The following is a 22875-nucleotide window of genomic DNA, read 5'->3' on the forward strand; positions in this document are numbered from 1 at the left end:
CCCATGAATTTATAATTTGGGCAAGTCTTTGCAGAGTCAGCTTATCTCTGTTTCATGTGGCATCAGCTGGGGCAGCTTGACTGGGGGTTGGAGAATCCACTTGTAAGGAGGCTTACTCACATGGCTGGCAGTTTGGTAATGTTTCCTACTGGGTGCTTAGCTGGACTGAGGGCTAGAGGCGTTGTTTGTTTTCCATGGGGGCCTCTCTGTGGCTTCCTCATAACATGACAGCTAAGTCTTAAGAGTGAGTGTTCCAAGAGACATGAAGTGGAAGTTTTCTGTTTCTTAATATGTTGGCTCAGAAACTCACAGTCATTTTTGCCATATTCTATTATTCAGGCAGTCAGTAGATCTCAGATTCAAGAAGAGGAGACACAGACCCTACTTCTTGATAGGAAGAATATCAAATAATTTGGGGGATCATTATTTTTAAACATCTACAGATTGTTATAGGTCTAAACATCACATGCAGGCATGACCAAGTCAGGAAGAAGAGGGGAGTTGCTTCCTGTGTATGTCTTTTTACTGGGGGGGAACAACTTTTCTTCAGAATTCTGCTCAGGTTCTGTTGGCCAGACATGGGTCACATATGCATGCTAAACCAACCCCTAGCCACAGGAGTGGAAAGTGAACTTACAGATGCCTCTGAGATATAGAGACTTTGTTCCTATAGAACAGCTGGCCAGGGCCTAGAATGGATAGGTCAACTTCATTCAATTAACCCAGTGAATATACCATGGAAATGGTATCATTTTTTTCTATGTGTGATGCAAAAACTCTTTAGGAGACTGATCTACACAAATCTTTACTCCAGGGACTGAACCTATGAACATCTTCGTCACACATATGGAAGGGTGAGCATGTAATCAGAATTAGAGTTTTGACTTCAAGGAAGAATAGAGGAAGGACAACAGTTAAGGGGGAGGCCCATAGTATCTGCACCACCAAGGTTCAGAAAGTTAAGGGCCCAAAGCCAGACAAAAACCCAGGTTTTGGATGCTTGACCCATTGCCAGGCTTTTAGCCAATACTGCTGAGTTATAGAATGTTAAGAGGTGAAAGGGATCTAACAAAGAGGTCTCTTATGTCTGACTTTACATTCTACATAGAAATACCTTCTTCCTTGGTGTCCCTGAAAGGTGGTCCACCAGCCTGTGCTTGATTATGTTTAGTAGCGGAGCTCTCAGTACTCAAAAGGCAGTGTTCCACTGAGAAAACATTCTTGTTAGGATGTTCTTCCTTGTATATAAGAATTTAAGTGAGACTTTTTCCTTTCCCCCAGAAATGATGTCAGGCACAGGCACAGGTACTAGGTACACCACATTCAGAAAAGAAACCACTAAGAATTGGCCAGATTCCCTTTTCCAGGATTTGCTGAGGTTGACAAACCAGCCCTACCATAATCAACCCTCTACATCTCCACCCTCTGATTCTATAAGGAAATACCTGGGAAAAGGAGTGAGAGAATAGGGGCTTCTATAATATACTATGTATGGTGAGAGGCTCCCAGAAACCACCTAGAATGGGGTTCAAGATGAAGGGTGCTAACAATATGGGTAGCAAGCCCTTCATTCCCTTCCTCTAAGCTGGGAAACCACAGGCCCAAGCCACTGCTGCTTCTTTCAGGATAGCTTATCGTGTGTACTCTGAAGTTTGGCACATTCATGAGCAAAGAGACTGAGTCCTGATTCTCCTTGGTAGTTTTCTGAAGGAGGAAGACTTAAGGGAATAGCCTGGGGAGGGTAGAAACTGTGATGCCATATGCCTGGAATGGGGACAATAGGTCTCTGCTGTATCCACTAGCTATTGTGAGTTAGACTACTTGAGACTTAGCGGTTTAAACAGTGAGCATTTATTGCTGCTCAGCAGTCTAATACAGCCCAGCTGGGCAGTTCAGGTCTGGGCCGAGGCTAGGCTGATCTTGGCTGAGCTTGCTCTTGAGTGCACACTAGCCCAGTCAGTTGGGAATGACTGGTCTAGGATGGCTGCATTTGGAATGGCTCACTTCCATGTGGTCTTTACTTCCTAAGCAGGCTAGCCCAGTGGTGGCAGGGCTCTGAGAGAGTCAAAGCATGCAGAATTTCAGAGCCTCTTGTGGTCTAGGCTCAGAACTGGGGCACTATTACTTCTTCCACCTTTTATTTTCACAAGGCACAGTTGAGAGGCAAATGGGTGAAAAAAATAAATCCCTTTCAATGATAATACCCCATGAAGTTGATATTACTAAGTAGAACATTTTCGCTTATATTATATGGAAATCAGCCTCCTTTAATCATAAGTCTAATGATGATTAGGCCTGATTTTTCCTACTAAAGCAGCACTAATGTTACCAGACCTCCAAAGACTAGGTTCTGGAGTTGCAATGTTGTAGAAACGAACACTGAACTCCAAAAAAAGCAAGTAAAGTTCATTAAAATAGCTTGTATACAAGGAAGCCAACAAGAAAACGTCGTGCTCTTTGAAGAGATTGTGTATAGGGCTTATTATAAAGGCAGTTTCAGAGGGTGAGTGGCTTGGGAGGAATGGCATTGATGAATTATTTCATTATGTTATCTCCATCATTCAGCTTCTTGTGGTGTCACTTCACGGTCAGCAGATGTTGACTCATTGGCTTGCCCTGAACATGGTCAGGGACCTCCTCCTTTGATGTTTCTATAAGATAAATTGGCACAAAAGAATTTTATAATTTTTCTTTCTACCCCAGCATAATGATTCTCCTTGCAAAAACAGGGATTGGTCATTGATCCTTGGGAGTATTTGTTTTGGCTTAAGATATGGTTAGTTGATTGTATGGCTGGTTAATGGCTTACCATAAGTTCTTTTTTTTTTTAAAGATACTCCAGGAATTTTACCTCTTAATCTTTAAGCTCCAAGATGGAGGTTTAATTTAACATGGAATCCCTCTTGCTCTTCCCTCTGCTGACTCACTTTCACTAACACATCTACTCCCCCTTAGCACATGGCACATCTCCAAATATTCACAGCTATCCTGCCTCCTTTTTTTCCATTCTGCAGATCCTCCAATCGTTTCTCTAATGGTATGCTTTGTAGTCATCAAGGTCACTGTACTTGAGGTATAGTCTGGCTTGTCACTTTTTTTTAAAAAACATGGCATTCATAATTACAAATGATATTGCAGACTTATTTTGACAAGAACTGATAGCAGTGGGACTATGTTTTATTTTATCTTTTTGCTTAAATCTCAACTCTGATTTTATTTATGTGCCCAAAGGTAGCTTTTGGAGGAGCCAAGTCACAGTTTTGGTTTATATTGCTAGATGGTCCAGTAAATTCTCCCTGTTCTTTTTCATATTTAGAGCAGCTAAACCAAGATTTACCCATTCTGTACCTATGCAGTATGTATTTTTCAATATATAAAGGTAGGAATTGATATTTTTTCTTGTTATATTTCCTTTTCTTGGAAGCAAGCTTAGGGTATCAACATGTTGAGATCATTTTGAAACACAATTCTCTTGTCTTGTCAGTTTTATCCCAGCTATAAATCTATGTCTTCATCCGCTAGTTGACAAGAATGTGAGACTAGGACAGCCCCAAAGCCACAACCCTGCACACTCCTTGACAAATGTCCGTTAGCCTGAAAGGAAGTAGTAAAGGATATGACTACAGATTGCTTACCTAGTTGCAAATCCATCTAACTGCATTCCTGTTAGCATATGCATTTTCTCTGACTTGTCCACAAGGGTATCTTGAAAGGGCTTTTTTTGTTTTTGGTTTTTTTCTAGAGGCCTTGCTGAAAACCACACTCAATGTCTATTTATCTACCCACTTATTAACTGCAGATAATTTTTCTTTGTACATTCACTCAAAGTATTGGTATTGTAAAATATTAAAGCATATATACAGCTATAGAAAATAAATAACAAACACCCTGTACCTCATTGCGTGCTTTATCAAATATTCACATGACATGTTACCTTCAAAATTACCTTTTTTTTTCTCTTTAAGAAATAAAATGTTATTAGCACAATTTGGACACCCTGTGACCTTTCCTTGTCATGATTTCAGAGTTTATCATTCCAGTGCATGATTTATAACTACATATGTACTGTATCAATAAATATATATTTCTTTTGTATCTTTAAACTTTATCATACTGCAAATATTCTGAAATTTTCATTTTTTTGCTCAACATAGTATGTGGAGAACTATACATGCTGATGAATGTATTTCTAGTTCATTCTTTTTTTGTGGCTTATAAGTGGCTTAGTCTATTGCAGGCAACAATTTTCTGTAAAGGGACAGATAATACATATTTTAGATTTTGCAGGCCATCTATGGTCTATGTCATGTATCCTTTGTTTTTGTTTTTACAATCCTTTAAAAATATACAAAACATTCTTAAATTCTAGGGCTATAGAAAAATAGGACTTAGTTTGCCAACCCCTGTTCTACTGTATGACTCTAACACCACTTTTCTATTCCCCTTTTGGTTTATATGGCTTCTTAGGTCTCAGGTTCTTCTTTCATTAAGCAAAAGTAATAATGGATATGAAAGTGCTTTGAAATGTTAAAAAGTCTCTTCTATTACTTCCCTCTCTTCTCATTCCCCTTCTTTTCCTTCCTTTTTGCTGGCCTAATTGGGCTTTATTACATGGGGCTCATTAAGAAGTCTAGGTGGCTGAGATGCATAGGAAGATGCTGTTGGATAGTTAGGGATTAAGAGGCCTGTTAGTATTATATAATTGCTGTAGGATTTTCCACAGCTGGGTATCAGTGGCAGGGAAATGCAGGAGGCACTCTCATTCTAGGTAGCTTCTTGGCTTGGAACACAGCTGTTTGTTCAAATTCTCTGAGACTATGGTCAGAAGCTTAGGCTGATGGCCTGTCCTACTACCAAATAGCTGTGTGACAAACTGACCTCACAGACCTTTTGTCTCTTCATCCATAAACTGCATCTGTCAACACTGGTTTCACAGGATTGTTGTGAAAATTAAATGAGATAAGCTGAAAATATTGGCATGTGGTATAGACGTTGGTGAGATGCTTACTAGATGTTAATTTATTGCATTATTAATCACTTATTTATGGAGGGCTCCCTTTTAGAGGCATGGCACTAGATAGCAAGTCCACACTAGGTATGCACCCCCTTTTTTTTGGTATAGTATTGGTAACTTTAATGAATTTTAGTGAGATTTGTAACTTTACAAAAGGATTAAAGTGAGCTTGGATTCCGTGTTTTGGCTCCTTCTCTGGTCTTGATGCAAAGCAGAACTGAATTAGTTTTTCTTCATGGGGAGGTTTAGCTGATGAATTTAATTTATTTGATAGAAGGCTATTAAGATTTTAAACCTCATCTTGTGTCACTCTTGGTAAGTTGTTTTTTTCCAGCAATTTTTTCATTTCACCTAAGTTATTGAATTTACTGACAGACATACATTTAATGTCTGTAGGACTGTAGTGATATACCCACATTTCTGCTATTGGTAATTCATAGTCTGTCTTTTTTTTTTTCTTGATCAATCTAGCTAGGAGTTTATTAATTTTGTTGATATTTTCAAAGAACCAGCTTTTGCATATTTACTTTTAAAACTATCCCCAAATGGTCTGCTACTCCTATAGCTTTTCTTCTTCCTTCCTAATTACAACCCTTAAATAAAATTCGTGCCTCATATCGAATTTAACGAGTATCATAATTCTTCCAAGTGGTAAAGATACCTCAAGACAAATACTGGGCATAAAAGCCACAGGGCATAAATCTGCAAAGAAGTAAAAAGCTAACCTTTTCAAACAATATGGCTTCTCTCTCACTTACCAACTTTACATTTCCCTGTATGGCCCTGGAAGATGACTGGTTAGCCAGAGACGGGTAAGATTCCTCAAGGAAGGAACAACCTAAGACAGGCACAGTCATAGGGGGGCCATCAGGTGAGAAATTGGGGATCAACAGAGGTGAGGCTTAGAACCTAACCCCCCCTGTTTTGAGAGAAATCTGCATCCATGGATGTTTTATTGCCTTTGTCTAGCTTGGATTAACACTTAGTCTACAGGCACACACCTGATCATCTACATTTGCTCTCTTACAACTCTAAACTATGTTTTCTACCTTTATCTTGCATCTACCTACCACTTCAGCATTTTATTAAAAATAATAATAATAATAATAATAAGGGAGAAATGTGGGATTCACATATAATTCAAGTATAAAAATCAAACAAATATTCATATTTGACCTGATTGTTTATAGTTCATAATGCATGATCAAAACCGAAAGTTTCTGTGATGACTGCCCTTGCACTGTTCACCATGTAAGAACTTATTCACCATGTAAGAACTTGTTCGTTATGCTTCAGAAGATTGGAGACTGATGAGAATTAGGCTTGGGGTGGATTAATGATTGTGCATTGAGCATTGAGTTCCCTATACAGAATTTTATTGTTGTTAACAACCATTTGATCAATAAATATGAGAGATGCCCTCTCAAAAAAAAAAAAACTATCCCCAAATAGGAACTTTAATTTGAGAAAAGTATGCATCTCTCATATACATTACTGTAAATATCCTTTTTTAAATGCCTTAAGTACATAGTCCTAACCTAGTGCCAGTATCTTTAAAGATTGAAAATTAAGTTAACATTTTTATTTCTCAGGTGTGATATACTCAATCCTTCCACATCCTCTGCAGTCAAAACCACCCTGACTGCTGAGTGGAAGAATGAAAGATTGGCTAAGGGCTGGAAATTTGCAAACTGGCAAGAGGAACATGTGGACAGGGTCAAACTGGCTTATACAGCTATATTATAATTTGGATAATAGTCATTGGTGTTGCTGGCCTTTTTTTATTTAGACTGATTCTGCAGATGTTCAGCATGTAGGAGACTGAGAAAGAAGATTTAGATAGCCTATCTTTGCATTTCCAGAGAAGTAGTTTTAATGCTTGCTTCAGATTGGAAGCTATTTCTGGTATTTCTAATTGTGCCTCAAGAGACCTAAAAGTAATTTGGACCCAGAAATAGAATGAAACTGGATTTTCTCTAGGGAAAATAATATTAAACACAAATTCAAAGTATAGCAAGATTATTACAATGACATATGTTAACTATATTTAGGAAAAAGTAAGACAGTAAATTCACCACTTCAGAACTTCAGAGAATTGGCTACTTTGAGTTGAACTTAAGGACATGCAATTGTCATCATCTGCTTCTGTGAATAGTTTCTGATGTCTTCTTGTGTATGTGGACCAGGATCCAAATGTCAGGGTTAATTAAAGGAAGTGTGTGTGTTTGTGTAGAGTCATGAATATCTAGAAAGATTCTAGAAAACTTGCTGGTTCTTTGATTTTAAAGTTTTCTCATTTTTAAACTTTTTAGAAGTGCATTTGAATCACTTTGGTTAATGCTTAGTAAAAAGGATGATAATATATTGAGCAGAGAGTGGGATAACCAATTTCTTCTCTTTCAAAGTCAGAGTGGTGAAATGAATAAATGTGCCAAATGTGCTGTGAAACTCAGTTTAACAGTCCAAAGGGAATGGAGATTTCTGAGCATTTGGTGTTCTGGGAAACATGGGCCATCCATAAATACATTTTGCTTGCTTGTTTTCCAGCCTCATATTTCTTATCTTTCTGCCTTTCTTTGGAGAAGCTCCATACATATTTGAAATGTTCTTCAAGGATTGAGGATGGCACACCATTTGGAGCATGTTTGTAGCATATGGTTTGGTATAGAAGATTTGTAACACTGGCTTAAATACAGTGTTTTTAATTTAATAATAAACCCTTGTTATCAATACCAATTCATTTATTTAACAGATATCTATTGAACACCCAAAATGTGCCGGGCACTGAACTTGGTGCCAGGCATCAGTGAACAAAACAAGATCTCTGTTTTTGTTGAGGTTGTATTCTATTAAGGATATGAATTTGACACGTTTCTCCTTTACCTAAACACTGAGCATTGGTTAATTGGAAAAAATGGCTAAATAATGGGTAATTGACATGCTTGTTTTAAATTTTAGTTACCAAAAATTTGCCTAGCATATGTCCAAAGTCATCAAATTGTACACATGAAATATGTGTAGTTCTCTGCATATAGATTATATTGCAATAAAGCTAAAAAAATAGTTCATTTTCTTTTTAACTCAGGGACAATTTAGGTGTATTGTGTTGATTTTGCTTCATATGGAAGTTTTTGAAACCTCTGCTCCATGTTATGGAGGTCTGTGATTTGGATCCCATACTGCTCTCATCAACCTATACCCAGATGAATTTATTTGACTGTTGCAAATCCAACAAAGAAATTAGATTAGATTTAATATTTTCCTGCACTAAAGAGCATTTTCAACTATACTTGGTATAGTATTCATAGCTGCTATAACAATCTAAACAATGATCTGTACAGTTGTATAATGGTGTATGTCAATGTGCAACACCATATGAAGTCTGTGGGACTTAACGGTGACTTCATATATATTCCTCCTAAATTGAACTCACCTTCAAATACACTAGGAAAGAATCCTTCTGTGTCCCCCAAGACTTTTCATTCAGATTTGGCATTTGCCTAGTGTAGGCTTCAATTTTCTTTTCTGGACTCTGTAGCCATAAGCCAATGGAAGTTACTTAATGCTACTCAGTGCCCCCAACCTCCATGTAAGTGTGTTGTCAAAGGTGTGCTTGGGTTCACCGGAGCATGGCAAAGCTGCTTACATAGCTTCCCAGGTTTCTTTCTAGTGCTTGTATTTGAAGAATCTAACATAGGACCTTCTGATTCCTCACCTGTTTCACCTGGGGGTACTGAGCACGCAGTCACACACAGGAGCACTGAGTTCTTTGCAAGGTCCAAGCCATTTATGTATCCATTTTAAATTATTTGTATCTTACCTATTTATAAAGCATTTTCACCATAAACACATATAAAATAAGACTATTAAATAAGACAAGCATTTTTAAAGAGGGAAGGGAAGATAGGTTTGAGGGAAAAATTAAACTGAAGATTATGGTGCTAATTGAAAAGAGTAATGGAGGTAAGGATGTGTGTGCAAATATTTGTGAGTGTCTATGGTTCAAGTGTTGTCAGAGGCAGAAAATGTGAGATTATTTCAGTTGTGGAAGACCAAGGCCATGCCTGATGACTTACAAAGTCCACTGTACATGAGTAACTATTTTGTAAAGTTTGCCATGCCTTGCCATAGTTGAGAATCTGCAGGAAAATGTGAAAGTTTTGTCCGGTTCTGAGTGGCCCCACTACCATTTATCTGTTCAATAGCCTGATAGAGGGCCCCTCACATGGGTCAGGTAGTAACTTACTTTGTGTGGTTATGGAAAGCAAGGGTTTTCTTTTCTCTAATTCAGCTCACTTATGCCTCTGCTCTCTGCCTGAGGCAGGATGATAAGAAAGTTGGTAGGGCAGATAGAGGAGCCTGCCCCACTTCTTTCTGATCGTTGGTTGTGTCTCAGTAGACGACTCCCTGAAACCAACTTAACACAGTGAGGCTTACCACTCCCAGGCACCTAGACAGCATGGTTTTAGGAAGTCTTTATATATGGAATACTCACGTAACAGAAAATAGATTTGAAGTGTGGACTCAGTGGAAGCAAGGAAGAATTGGGCAACTCTCTGATATACTCTGGGGGAGGGGATTTCTTCAGACTCCTTGAAGCTCTGGGCATTTTCAAAGGTAGCAGACTCCTGCTTCTTGCCTCTTGTTGGTAAAACAGATAAAAAGCGGAGCCAAGACCACTATTAGGGAAATAGACATCATTGTATTTATGCAGAATTGCCTCTTGGATAAGACCAACACTCTAGACCAAGACTGCTTAGATTTGAATTGAAGCTCTGCTAGCTGAGTGATTTCGGGGAAGTTATTTATTTAGCATCTTTGTGTCTCTGTTTTCTGTATAATGAGGATATAACACTGTCTACTTTAGAGCATTGTTGTTAGAATTAAGTGATTCATTACCTGTAAAGTGCTTACAATAGTCCCTGGCATGACGTAAAGGGCAATAATTTTTTTGAGCATAACAGAGATGAGCCAGAAGAGATTTTATCATCCAGTTTCCTTAGATGAGAAATTAAAGTATGTCTTGGAGAAAATATCAAAATAATTTGGGATCTCTGGGGATTGTAGGCAGTAATAATCACATCACGTGTGCTATAAACAATGGGCCATAATATTTGTTCTGACAATTCTAAGTTATTAAACAAGATATGAATATGTATTGAAAGTCTTCAATTTCTGACTAAACATCTGGTAAACTGGCAGATGTTCAAGAGATATTTTGGTAATGGTAAGGTCTTAGTCACCAGCATTTTAAAGCTGTATTTTTGCGTGTCAATTCTGGTTTTATCTGTAGAACCAGTTTTGCTGTAGTGATCTAACTTGGGGCTCAAACTAGTATTTGTTTTCTATTTGGCATTTTGCCAGATTAGAGAAGGAAACATTCTGAAACAACTTCTTTACAATAATGGAGTAGTTTTCTGCCTTAAAAAATTTTCAATCTAGTAAACATTTATTGAATGCCTAGTAAGCACAGTAGTAGTGCACCCAGATGTGTTCAAATAAACATTTTTGAAGTATAAAATGTATACAGAAAATGATACCCATCATATGGGTGCAGCTTGATGAGTTATCACAAAGTAAACACACCCACATAGCCCTCTATCCAGATCAAAAAGCAGAAGGGTACCTGCACTCCCAGAGGCCTCCCTTGTACACCTTCTCAGTCACTTTCCCAACCTTCCTTTCCAAAGGGTAACTGCTAAGCAGAAAGCAAACTTCTAACATCACAAGTTAATCTTTCCTGTTTGTTTAAAAGTTGTATATAAATGGAATCAGAGGTCTAATAACTTCTTTCATTCAATACTGTATTTGTGAGTATTGTCCATGTTGTGACTTGTAGCTGAAGCTTGTTCTTTAGCATTGCTGACTAGGCGTTCACTGTGTGAATGCACCATGATGAATTGATACAGTCTTCTCTTGATTAATATTTAAGCTATTTCCAGGTTGGGATTATTGAGAATAATGCTGCTGAAAATATCCTTGTATGTGCTTTTTAGTATACATATATATGCAATTCTCTTACATCTATACTCAGGAGTAGAATTGCTGGGCCATAGGAAATGCCTATGTTTAGCTTCAGTGGAAACTGCATTACACAATGCAGTGTGTAAGAGTCCCGAGAGACATTACACAAGCAGTGTGTAAGAGTTCTAGTTGTTCCACATCTTTGTCAGCACGTGGTTTTACTTTTAGTAATATAGTGGGTATGTAGCAGTGTCTCGTTTGACTCTGCATTTCCTGATGATTAACAAGCTTGAGTTCCTTTCTGTAACTTTAGTGGACATGTTGATATGGATGTGTGTGTGTATAAAGTTATTGTTCAAGTCTCTTTGCCCATTATAACAAGTGAGTTGTATTTATCTTTTTGGACCCTATTCAGAACTTCGTATATCTTCATGCTTCCATGTGAGATCATTTTTGCTGGCCTGAAATAGTACCTTTAGTATTTTCTTCAGAGCAGCTCTGCTAGGAACAAATTCCCTCATTTTGGTTTTGTCATAAAATGTTTTTCTTTTACTTTCATCTTTGGGTGTGCAAGTCTGTATTACTGGTTATTTCTTCCCCCTTTGAGGTTATCATTCCTTTGTCTTCTGGCTTCCATTGTTTCTGTTGAGATGCCAGGTGTTCTTGTTGTTATTCCTTGTAAGTTAATCTGGTTTTGTTATTTCTAACTGCTTCTTGTGGTTTTCACATTGACTTTGGGGTTGAGCAATTTTAACATGATATTCCTAGTAGCGGTTTATTTGTATTTATATTACTTGGGGTTAAATTTGATATTTTAGCAGTTTGGGAAAATTCTTAGCATCACTTTAAGTATTGCTTCTGACCCATTCTTTTGCTCCTCTCTCTCTCACTTTGATATTTTTGCTTTCCCATAAGTCTGTAATGCTTTTTGTTTCTTCATTTTCTTCTGATTTGCCTTCTACTTAGTGCTAAAAGTCCTTATATCTATTTCTAATCTGTTAAAACCATCTGTTGATTTCTTAATTGCACTATGTTTTTCAGTTCTAGAATTTTCATTTGAGTTTCTAGTTTCCAGCCTCTGATAAATTCTCTATTTTGTCATATAATTTCTTGAACATAGTAAATACAGATACTTTTTAAGTCCATGTCAGATAATCCCACTATCTGTATCTCCTGTGGGTCTGTTTTTATTATCTATTTTTATTTGGATTTTGTTCGGTTTTTGTTGTTGGCATGCCATGTAATTTTTAACTAAATGTCAGATATGTGTAGTAAAAAACAGAGATAATTTAAGACTGGATGAGTTATTTCTCTCTAGGAAGATTTTACTTTTGTTTATAGCAGGAAATGGTCTAGCACAGATCAATTTGATTCAATGACAACTTGAGTTTGTTCAAATCTGTACTTTAATCTTTGTGAGGGTTTACCTATTTCTGGTCACCCACATTCCTAGCATCTAATCCTTTGGGGTCCCACCAAAAGCTCTGGGTGTATACCAGGACCATTAGAGGGCCAGAATGTCAATATTTGCTTCCATGCCTACCTGCTTTGAGAGACTATTGAAAGCTGTGTTCAGATTTTTAGTCTCTTAATGCCACTATTTTACAGGCAAATGTCTTGAGGGATAAAGAAGCTTCAGAATTTTCTCCTGGGACTTTTCTTCTCTTTGAGATCTTGGCCCCAGAAGTACTCACTGCTTTGGTAGATTTCTAATGCCTTTGAACAGATGTTTGTCCAGTGGTTCTTGGCAGAAATACTGGACCAAAATAAATGCCATTGCCAGCATAAAAATTCTCTTTTTGGCATTTTGATGTCTTTTTCTTAGGGAATTAAAAAAACATGAAAAGATAGAACTATACTTTTTTTCATTTTAAATGCTCATTGATGGTTGTGGGTAAGACATATATATCTTGAATTATTTGTGCAGATCTGGCCTTTGAATTCTGGAAAACTTTTTGGGATACATATGGGACAATGTGAAATCTATTATGAGTTTGTTCCATAGTTAAGAACCAAAAACAACTAAAGAAGATATACAAAGGCCAGTAGGCACATGAAAAGATGCTTAATGTCATTAGTCATCAGGAAAATGCAAATCAAAGTCACAACAAGATACCACTTCACACCCACTAGGATGGCTAGAATGAAAAAATAGAAAATTCAAGTTAATAATAATAAAAATATTGGTGAGGATGTAGAAAAATTGGAACCCACATACATTGCTGGTGGGAATTCCAAATGATGCATTAGCTTTGGAAAACAGTCTGGCAGTTACTTAAACAATTAAACATAAAGTTACCGTATAACACCATATATGGGACCTATATCAGGGAAATATAAGTTTTGTTCCATCTGTGGTTTTTGGTTTTGTTTTATTGTTGTTTGGTTGGTTGGTTGGCGTTTTTTTTTTTTTTTTAGATACCTTTAAGATACCTAGGAGGAAGAAAAATCTGGTAAGCCCTGGGATAGGAGAAAATAAAACCATGGTTGCTGAGTGGAAGAGAAAGATGTGCCTATGAATGAAATTGAGAAGGGGCTGCAAGGAAAATGAGAGGATGATTAGGAGAAAATGATTTGATCACTTCTACAGGAAAAGTTTAGAGAAGATGGGAATGAATAACATCAAGTGTTACAGAGAGATCGGGAAGGAGCAAGATCGGAATCCAGACAGCAAAGAGTCGAGGATTAGAATGTGAGTGTTTTGATTACAGATAACTCTGGAGGGTTGACTGAAAAGTGTCAGAAAGAATGTAGAGGTAGAAGGAGGTGCAAGATGAATAGAAGGATCTTCTCTACCTCCCTCCTGCTTTTCTTTCCCTCCCTCCTTCCCTTCCTTCCTTTTCTTCTTTCCTTCCTTTTAACATTGTTATAGAAAGTTCCCAATATACAAAAAGATTGAGAAGATATTATAATGAATTTCCATGTATCTATCACACAGCTTTAACAATTTTGTACATATTTCCTACTGAAAGATGGGTTTTTAGAAGCAGCTGATTTAGGCATATTCATACACTCAGGAAAAAGAGCCAAGATATAGAGAGCAGTCAGAAATTTAGAAGAGAAAGACATTAATTGATGGAACAATTTTTGACAAGGAGACAAGTGATAGAGTGTAGTATAGGTGGAGATCCTGGCTCCAGATAGTAAGAAAGACACTTTGTTTACTGATTTGAGAAAAAAGGGTAAAAATCACTGCTCCTCAGAAATCTGGTTAAAATTCCAATTTCTAGAAGCTTTCGGTGCTAACTCCTCCAGTTGCCCTCTGCCACTACACTCCATATCCCTTCAGGCTACCTCATTTCCTCCCTTGAAGTCATTCACTAATGTTTTTTTGAAAAATCTATTCCACCCAAGGATTTTGTGAATTATTGAAGATCCAGTGTCCATGAAGAGTAGTCACAGAGAGCAGCGATTCCGAAACAACAGAAAAACTGTTCTCCTTGTCCTACAAATAGGATTCCCTTCCTAAGAGGAATCCTGGAGAATAAAATATAAAATATTCTTCATCATTTAACATAGAGATTAAGTTTTTGGTGTCAAGTCAGGAAATGAGCAAATTCATGCCTAGTGACAATTTCTCTGTGAAATAGGAAGAGAGTTCATTTGGAAGAAGTTCATTTGGCTGCAGTTGAGTGGGAGAAAGCTTTATAAGTGTGGCAAGAGTTTGGAATATTGCCAAAGCCTTTTTCTTTAAGCTTTGCTTAAAACGATATCTTGCCTTCTAATAAAAATGAAAACAGCAAAATGTCCCCCCTGCCCCCTCATACACACTCATAGGAAAAGAGAATAAGATTATTACACGATGTTAGACTTCTATAAAGTACCATTTAAATGGGTGGGACTGCCACCTGATCTCTTTTTGTGTTTACTGTGGGAAGATAAGGTTGGGAAATGGTGTCAGGGAACTTTTCTCCATTTAAGTCTGAATAGGTAGGTATTTCCATGAGCATTATCCTAGCCATTGGTTGGATAAGAGCTTAATTCTAGTGGTAGAAGTGTACATTCCAAGCATTTTGTACAAGCTTCTTGTCTCCCAAGTATATCTCTCCTCCTGGCCCCCTCTCTATCTGTGATAGATAAAAGATGTAATTTGGAAATAATTGGCCCAACAAGAGAAAAAAAGAAAAATGCTTAAAAAAATTTTTGCATCATTGTATTTTTAAAAGTAATAAATAACTTGGAGTTGAAGTACCATAAATATAACAATGTAAATACTGTATGTGTATGAATATGTAACTTACATTTTAATCATTTATGCTTAGCTCATCTTCTGCATTTGAAGTAATTTTCTATAGTGGGAAGAACATAAGGACTAAAAAGAAAAGGATTCAATACTAGATCCTTAGGGTGTACAACTTCGTAATCATACACATGAAATATATTATCAATATGTACTGCTTTACAATGTTCCACTGAATTAGCCTCTCAGAAAAAAGTAACTTAGTCCAATTACTTCTCAGTCTATTGCTGTGATAGTATTTATATCTTTTAAATTTGGTTACTAGACAGCCATCTTTTCAGTGAATGATATCAATGATTTAAATCAGTGCCAAAAGACTATGAGAAAGGTTGATGCTTTGAGTAAAACTGAGCTTCTCCCAGGCAAATAAGTACCAAGTCTTCAGAGTTTTTATGCCTACCAAATGTAGATGTTTTTCCACTGATTCAGAACTTAAGAAAAAAACCCTTTATTCATATGCATTTTAAATTATACATCTAGTTACAAACAATTATGTTACATAAGTACTGCATTTTAAGAAGCAGATATGGAATGTATTCTCATCTCAATTTTATGGGTGAGAAAACAGGACCCAGAGAGATGGCCATTTCCCCAGTATATCCTGGTGAGAAGAGTAAAACCAGAGCTAGACTTGGTTCCTAACTCCAAGCCCTACCTCCTGTCCCTCTTTACTCTAATATGTGGTGGTGGTGGCAGTCTGTAGTAAATGATTATATTTCAGTTTAGACCACACAGTTTGTGCTTATAGGTTGGCAGCACATTTCTTAGAATAGAACTCACAGCCAACAGTGTCATATTCTTGAACACAGTAGCATGCTCCATTTAAATGAGCCCCATCCTGTCCCCCCAAACTGCTGCTTTGTATAAACTGGATAAACCCATTAGCCATAACTTATGTTAAGAAATAAACAGCTAGACTTCTTGTAATACTAAGGCCTTTCAGCTCAAGACAAATTGACTGTCAGTTAACAGGTTCTCATTTCTTCAGCAATCTGCAGAATTTAACAATACAACTGAAGAGTAAATAAAAGGGATCATTCTATAGTCAGTATATAAATTTAAAAGATCCTGCAGATAGGAACTCCCTGAGCAATTTATTATGAAGTACCTTCTGTTTGTTTACTTAATACTGGTATATGTTGAGGGCATCAAGAAGAAATATCAGACACAGTCACTCTTGACTCCTTAGGAGCTTATAAGCTAATTGAGGAAACAAAACACACTATGTAAAGGACTTTACATGTTCAGACAGAGCAAGATGGGGTCAGGAAGGTGTTTGAGTTTCAGTTGACTCTTGGATAGACCCTAAGGCAAGGTTTGCAATGATGTACTTTTGGAGGAAGGTATAAGGAGCATGAGAGAAGGGAAATGAGACAGGGAAGGGAAGGCAGCCAATAAAGGGAGTCTTACTAGCCAACTGTCACTATGGGCCACTAGAAATTAATCATGTGAGGCAACACCAGTAAATAGTACAGAGCACACATCTTAGAGTTATCCTACCCAAGGGGTGGGAGAGCTAAGGTAGTTATATTCCAACTCTTATCAGGGCTAAAATTGGGGTATTGGGGGCTCCCCTGGAGGCATTAGCTCCCTAGCACTTCAGCCTGCCCAGCACCAGGGCCAAATAGCCTTCTGCAGCCCCAGAAAAAGCCCTCAGGTATAGTGAGCAGGTACTGACAGCTTGAAGTCATTCTGTGCACATAAAACAGAAGGGTCCAAAGAATATGGGTAAAGGGACTGCCACAGGAGGATTCTTCATGGAAGTGGGACTCGACAGTGCTCTTTCTCTTCTCTCCCCAGGTCTCTTCATGATCCTATCCCTGTTGTCCATTGTGTACGGAGCCTTGCGCTGCAACATCCTAGCCATCAAGATTAAGTATGATGAATATGAGGTCAAAGTGAAGCCTCTGGCCTATGTCTGTATCTTCCTCTGGAGGAGCTTTGAGATTGCCACTCGTGTCATTGTCCTGGTTCTCTTTACCTCCGTCCTGAAGGCCTGGGTGGTGATGGTCATACTCATCAACTTCTTCAGCTTCTTCTTCTATCCCTGGATCCTCTTCTGGTGCAGTGGCTCCCCATTCCCTGAGAACTTTGAGAAGGCCTTCAGTCGGGTGGGCACCACCATCGTGCTGTGCTTCCTCACCTTTCTCTATGCTGGTATCAACATGTTCTGCTGGTCAGCTGTGCAGCTGAAAATCAACAGCCCTGACCTCATCAGCAAGTCCCAGAACTGGTACCGGCTACTGGTGTATTACATGTTGAGATTCATTGAGAACGCCTTCCTCCTCCTCGTGTGGTATTTTTACAAGACCGACATCTATATGTATGTGTGTGCACCTCTGTTGATTCTGCAGTTGCTCATTGGGTACTGCACAGCCATTCTATTCATGCTTGTATTCTATCAGTTCTTCCATCCTTGCAAAAAGCTCTTTTCATCCAGTGTTTCTGATGGCTTTCAGAGGTGGCTAAAGTATGTTTGCTGCAACTGTAGGCAGCAGAAACCCTGTGAGTCTGCAGCAAAGACAGATATAAGGTTACCCGGAGGTAGAGATGAGACACCTTCTAGCAGTAAAGTAAGTTCTGTGCCCAGCCAGATCTTCACTACTGATGAGCTCTGCCCTGCTTAATAGGACCTGAGCCTTCTTGGGGTACAGACATACTGTTTTCTTCGTTGATCCCTGTTCTTCACAAGTGATGAGCCCTGCACAGTTAGCAAAGCAGGAAATTAGCTCTCAACTCCTTGTGAGTTGCTCCCCTTTAGAGAGCTCTTGGGTGTGTGGAAACTATGAAGAGAAGCCAGGAAAACCCCTGAGTGTTGGAGGGGCAGTCTAAGGCACCACCATTCCAGTTGACCATACTGTCCTAGGTGTCACTGGCCTTTTCACTGATGAAGTACACATGATATCTGACTTGGGCTGGTTAGATCCGTCAGGTTAGTTTGAGGACAGGGGCTTTCTTGTTTTCTAGTTTTCTGGACTGCTGGTCTAGATAGCCTAATGTTTTATTATCCCCAAATATAGTTTTCGCCCAAGAGCTGTTCTGCTGACCAGAGGTAACTGGGGTTTTGTTATCAGCAGCATCATTCCTGTCAGAGTTTCCAGAGAGGGCTGTTCAAGTTTGGCTTTTGAATAGATAGATCTTCCATTTTCATCTCATTAGGGCTCTTGGTACATAACCAACTGTAGTCATCTTGGCCTGCTATCTCTAATTGATTTTTAAAGTCTAGATTTGGAGATTTAATTCCCCAGAATCCATGGATGTAGTATTATGGAAGCCCTAGGACTTTAGGAAAGTTGTGTTCTTTCAATATGTTAAAGAAGTTCTGAATCAAGAGGTTGTTAAAACATCAAAATGAGGTAGGATTTTATAAGCTCAATTCTTACTTTCTCAGGATGGATCTGCTGGAAGGTAGGCTTAAACCTTTCAAGGTTCAGTCCTGTGCTGCAAGTCTGAGAAATTTCCAGTGGAATTGCTAGAATTTGCCTTGTTAAGAAGGAAGAAAATAAAACTCATAATCTTCACTCCTTTCTTCCTTGACTGTCAGGAAAATTTTAAACAAGAGTTACCTTGGTTAACTTAAATTTTCTTGAAAACTCCACAGAACTGTCTCACCTAGTACAGGTATATAGGGCATTTTAATTTTCATTATTTGAAGGAAGAGCATTTCCCTGTCCATTAGATATTGACTTCAGAAAAATTTAAATTATAGAAAGAGATGAAATGGCCAAAAGATTTTTGTATTTAACTATATGCCCTTAGATTTGGCATGAGTTAATTTGAACAAGAGCTCCAATTTTATCCTACTATATTCTCTTATCTTCAGTTAATTTCTCCTGTAATCTAGAGCCCTATTTGTTTCCTAAAAGGATTGTGTAGCATATCCTCAATTGTCTTAGGAAAATGCCTGGATCTAGTGCCATGACTTCTATAAAAACCTTAATAGTGAAATACCTGGAAACTGGTGACCTGTCATTGACTAAGCTGGACATTGCAGACCAGTCAGGCTTGACAGCCTAAAGACTCCTAACAGCAGAACTTTCTGACCCATCTGGTTTCTAACAGCCAGTCTGTCAGGGGACAAGTTAAAAATGTTAAGTTTGAACAGGAGTTTATAGTCAGAAGTAGACAGAGATGGAGAGCCTGGTACTTCCTATCCTTGGTTTAGAAGCCTCTCTCAAGAACCATTATAAAATCTGAGCCTTCAAATACATTCTAAATCATTTTAGTACCAAAGATAGGTCAGCATCTTGAGTAATCCCAAACCAAACTCACAGTGATGGTTTATCAGAATGCCAAAGCCTATTTATAGGCCACATTTCTAAGGATAAGAGGTTTGGTAATTAAATTGGATATTTTGTCATCTTTTAACCCTTGATATACAGATATTCCTGGTTTGAGGCCATGTATATCCATTCATTTTGGGAGAGAGAAACCACTGCTTGTTTTCTGCATGTTGAATACTTAAGTCATGGTGAACTGAGAATTTTTAATCTAAAATTATTTATATTTTACCTCTGCAGTGGCAAAGTTACAGTTCAGACTACAGAGCTAGGTTGCCCTAAAGACAAATTAGCAAGTTTCCTCTGCAATGAGAGTTAAAATGGGTTTTTCAATTATAATTCCAATTTTTAAAACTCTCAGTGCTTTGTCTAATTAATTACATGCCATAACTTGTCACGACAGCTGCTCCAACTGAATCATTATTTGGCTATATGGAGGTGAAGTATTCCCTCAAAATATGTCAAGATAAGATCATTAAACATGTTTGGACTTCATAACTGGAGACAGTGCAGTATAGAGATTGGCATCTCCCTGTCCAGCCCTACGAGTTACTTAATTGCTCTATACCTTAGTTTTTTCGCCCACCAAATTTGAATGACGTATTTGCCCAGCCTACCTCACAAGGTTGTTGGAAAGATCAGTTAAATAATAGTTGTGGAAATGCTTTGAAAATATTTTTTAAATGTCATGCATATTTAAGTAGTTGTTAATATAGTCATTCAAGTCCATAAACAGATCATTATTATTTTTTTACTGTTAGAAAAGAAACATGTAGTGTCATCCATAAGAGTGTTTTGAGTGAACATGTTGGCCTTTGGCCTTACAGAAGGGCAAGTGTAAATGGTCTTTACTCTTAGAGAGAATCTGCAGTGCCCTTTCTCTTACCATCAGTTTCTTTCAAAAATTAGCGCCCAAATTTATGCTCAGTGAAATAAGCCAGGTGGAGAGAGACAAGTACCAAATGATTTCACTCATACGTGGAGTATAGGAACAAAGAAAAACTGAAGGAATAAAACAGCAGCAGAATCACAGAACCCAAGAATGGACTAACAGTTACCAAAGGGAAAGGGGCTGGGGAGGATGGGTGGCAAGGGAGGGATAAAGGGGGGGAAAAAGAAAGGGGGCATTATGATTAGCATGTGTAGTGTTGGGGGGGTGCCACGGGGAGGGCTGTACAACACAGAGAAGTCTAGTAGGGATGCTGCAGCATCTTACTACGCTGATGGACGGTGACTGTAATGGGGTTTGTGGGGGGGGGGACTTGGTGAAGGGGGGAGCCTAGTAAACATAATGTCCTTCATGTAATTGTAGACTAATGATACCAAAAAAAAATTAGCATCCAAACATGTGGTACTTGGAGGAAAAAGACCAACTGAAATCTGAGAAATGGCTTTTGATGGCAAATGAATTTATAATTTTTTATATCTGTCATCTTTCCTAAAAGACACAGTAGCATCTTTTAGGAATTGTGCTTTACTGAAATCTGAGAAATGGCTTTTAATGGCAAATGAATTTATCATTTTTTATATCTGTCATCTTTTCTAAAAGACACAGTAGCATCTTTTAGAAATTGTGCTTTACAACTTGAACGTGTGATCCTGCTAGACTTTAACTGAATGTGGATTTGATCTTTTCAGCCTTGTAAATGGGAAAATAAATATTAAAATTGTCAAATACATCATTTCCTTGGAAACCACCTTAGAACATTAGTGCTATGGTTATAGTTTATGTGTCAGTACTTCTCAGCCAGTAAATTGTGGATGTGAGCTTTTGCAGGCTGTTTCTCTGCAGCCATTGACTCTAATAAATATCATTTATGGTTCTTCTTATAATAAATTAATTTTCAATTTCTCCTTGCATTTCTTCATTCCTTACAAAGTCCTTTCATGGCTTTTTTACTTCAGGGACTATTTTAAAAATAGAAGTTTGAAAATGGTTTTGTTGTGATTAATTATGGATTTGTAACCTCACCTGGAAATTCCTTCTGTAGGAAGAGACATTTAAGAGTGCTAGAATTCTGCCTTGCGAGAGACACTAACAGTCCATGGAATCTCCTCTGATTGTTTTGTAAGCATTGACTCCATTTGTTAAAGCTGCACTGCTGGATACTACGATTCTGCTCAGCTGTCTGTTGATTGCTGTGTGGGATACAAAAAGAAAGGCAATGTAAATCTCATCTAGACAAACATAAATAGTATACTGTCTCATAAATATAAAATACTGAAGGGGTGACTTGATATTAACATAAACAAATAGTCAAATGTAAATGATGATCAGTGGTTGGAAAATACCATTTATTAAAGGGGTTATTTCAGAACATGAGATAGACATGGATTGTTTCAATAATTCTTTTTCTTTGGAAGGTGACCTTGCAATTTAGAAAGACTTAACTATAGGATAAGTCTCTGAAAGAGAGCTCTTGGTGTAAAATCAACCTCTTGAGAAAACCCAGTGTCAATAAGTACAGTGTTTAAATAGGTCAGTCTAAAATGACTTCATTTTGTGCTTGTAAAGGTCTTATTTTGAATTAATTTTGAGCAAATAGAAGAGTCTCAAGAATAGTGCAAGGAATTCCTTCATATCCTTCACCCAGATTCAACTATTAACATTTTGCCATGTTTCCTTTATCATTCTCACTTTCTTTCACCCCTTTATTACTAAATACATCAGTGTGTATTTCCTCATGACAAAGGCATTCTCTTACATAGCCACAGTATAATGATCAAATTTGGGAAATTTAACATGAATACAATACTAGTATCTAATCTAGAGCCCATATTCCATTTAACAATTGTGCCAACCTCTTCATTTGTTTTCACAAAACTTCCTCAACAATGTGAATCTACTAAGTTCTCTATGGGGTTCTTTTTATTTAAAGTTATGAGTATATTTTAACTAGTCATGAATGCTGGGGAAGCAACAGATTTTGAAAAGCTATTTGAAGAAAACATATGCATGTTCTCAGTATGACTAATAGCTTAAAACCATAAATTTGGAATTTTTACTGGTAAATGGTAATTCTTTTTCATAGATAACCATTTTAGTTATCAAATATTTGCTGCTTAATATGTGAGCCTGTAGTTCACTCCCCTCCCCTCCTGCTCCCCCTGTGATAGTTTGTGATAGTTGTGTTTTATAGCATTTAGGCCCAAATTTGTAAAGATTAGGAAGGGAATGAGGGAAGTGTATAGATTATTCCTCTATGGCCGTATTTCTCTGGGTATCCCCTTTCCAGGAGACTGCATTCTCTATGAATATCTTCCAAATGGGATAGAGCTCAGAAATGTCAAATATATACTGTGTTAAATGAGTAACGTTTTGAGCCTTTTCTATTATTCAGAAAAAGGCACTTCTAAGCAGCATAGATTTGTACAGA

General features: G+C 37.7%; 1 protein-coding gene across 3 annotated transcripts in view; it reads left to right on the plus strand.

The window, feature by feature from the left end:
* Positions 1-22875, plus strand: part of XK (X-linked Kx blood group antigen, Kell and VPS13A binding protein) — a 76540-nt gene that overhangs the window by 25901 nt on the left and 27764 nt on the right. The window contains exon 3 of one of the 3 annotated variants that reach the window (XM_037001515.2): positions 17019-21350. The exons of the other annotated variants lie outside the window; for them this stretch is intronic. Within the exon in view, the coding sequence (XP_036857410.1) occupies positions 17019-17845 (827 nt within the window). The 3' untranslated portion in view covers positions 17846-21350. Of the gene's footprint in view, positions 1-17018; positions 21351-22875 lie in introns of those variants that run through there. 3 annotated transcript variants of the gene reach the window in all.

This window comes from Manis javanica, chromosome X, assembly GCF_040802235.1.
Source record: "Manis javanica isolate MJ-LG chromosome X, MJ_LKY, whole genome shotgun sequence".
Classification (NCBI taxonomy): Eukaryota; Metazoa; Chordata; class Mammalia; order Pholidota; family Manidae; genus Manis; species Manis javanica.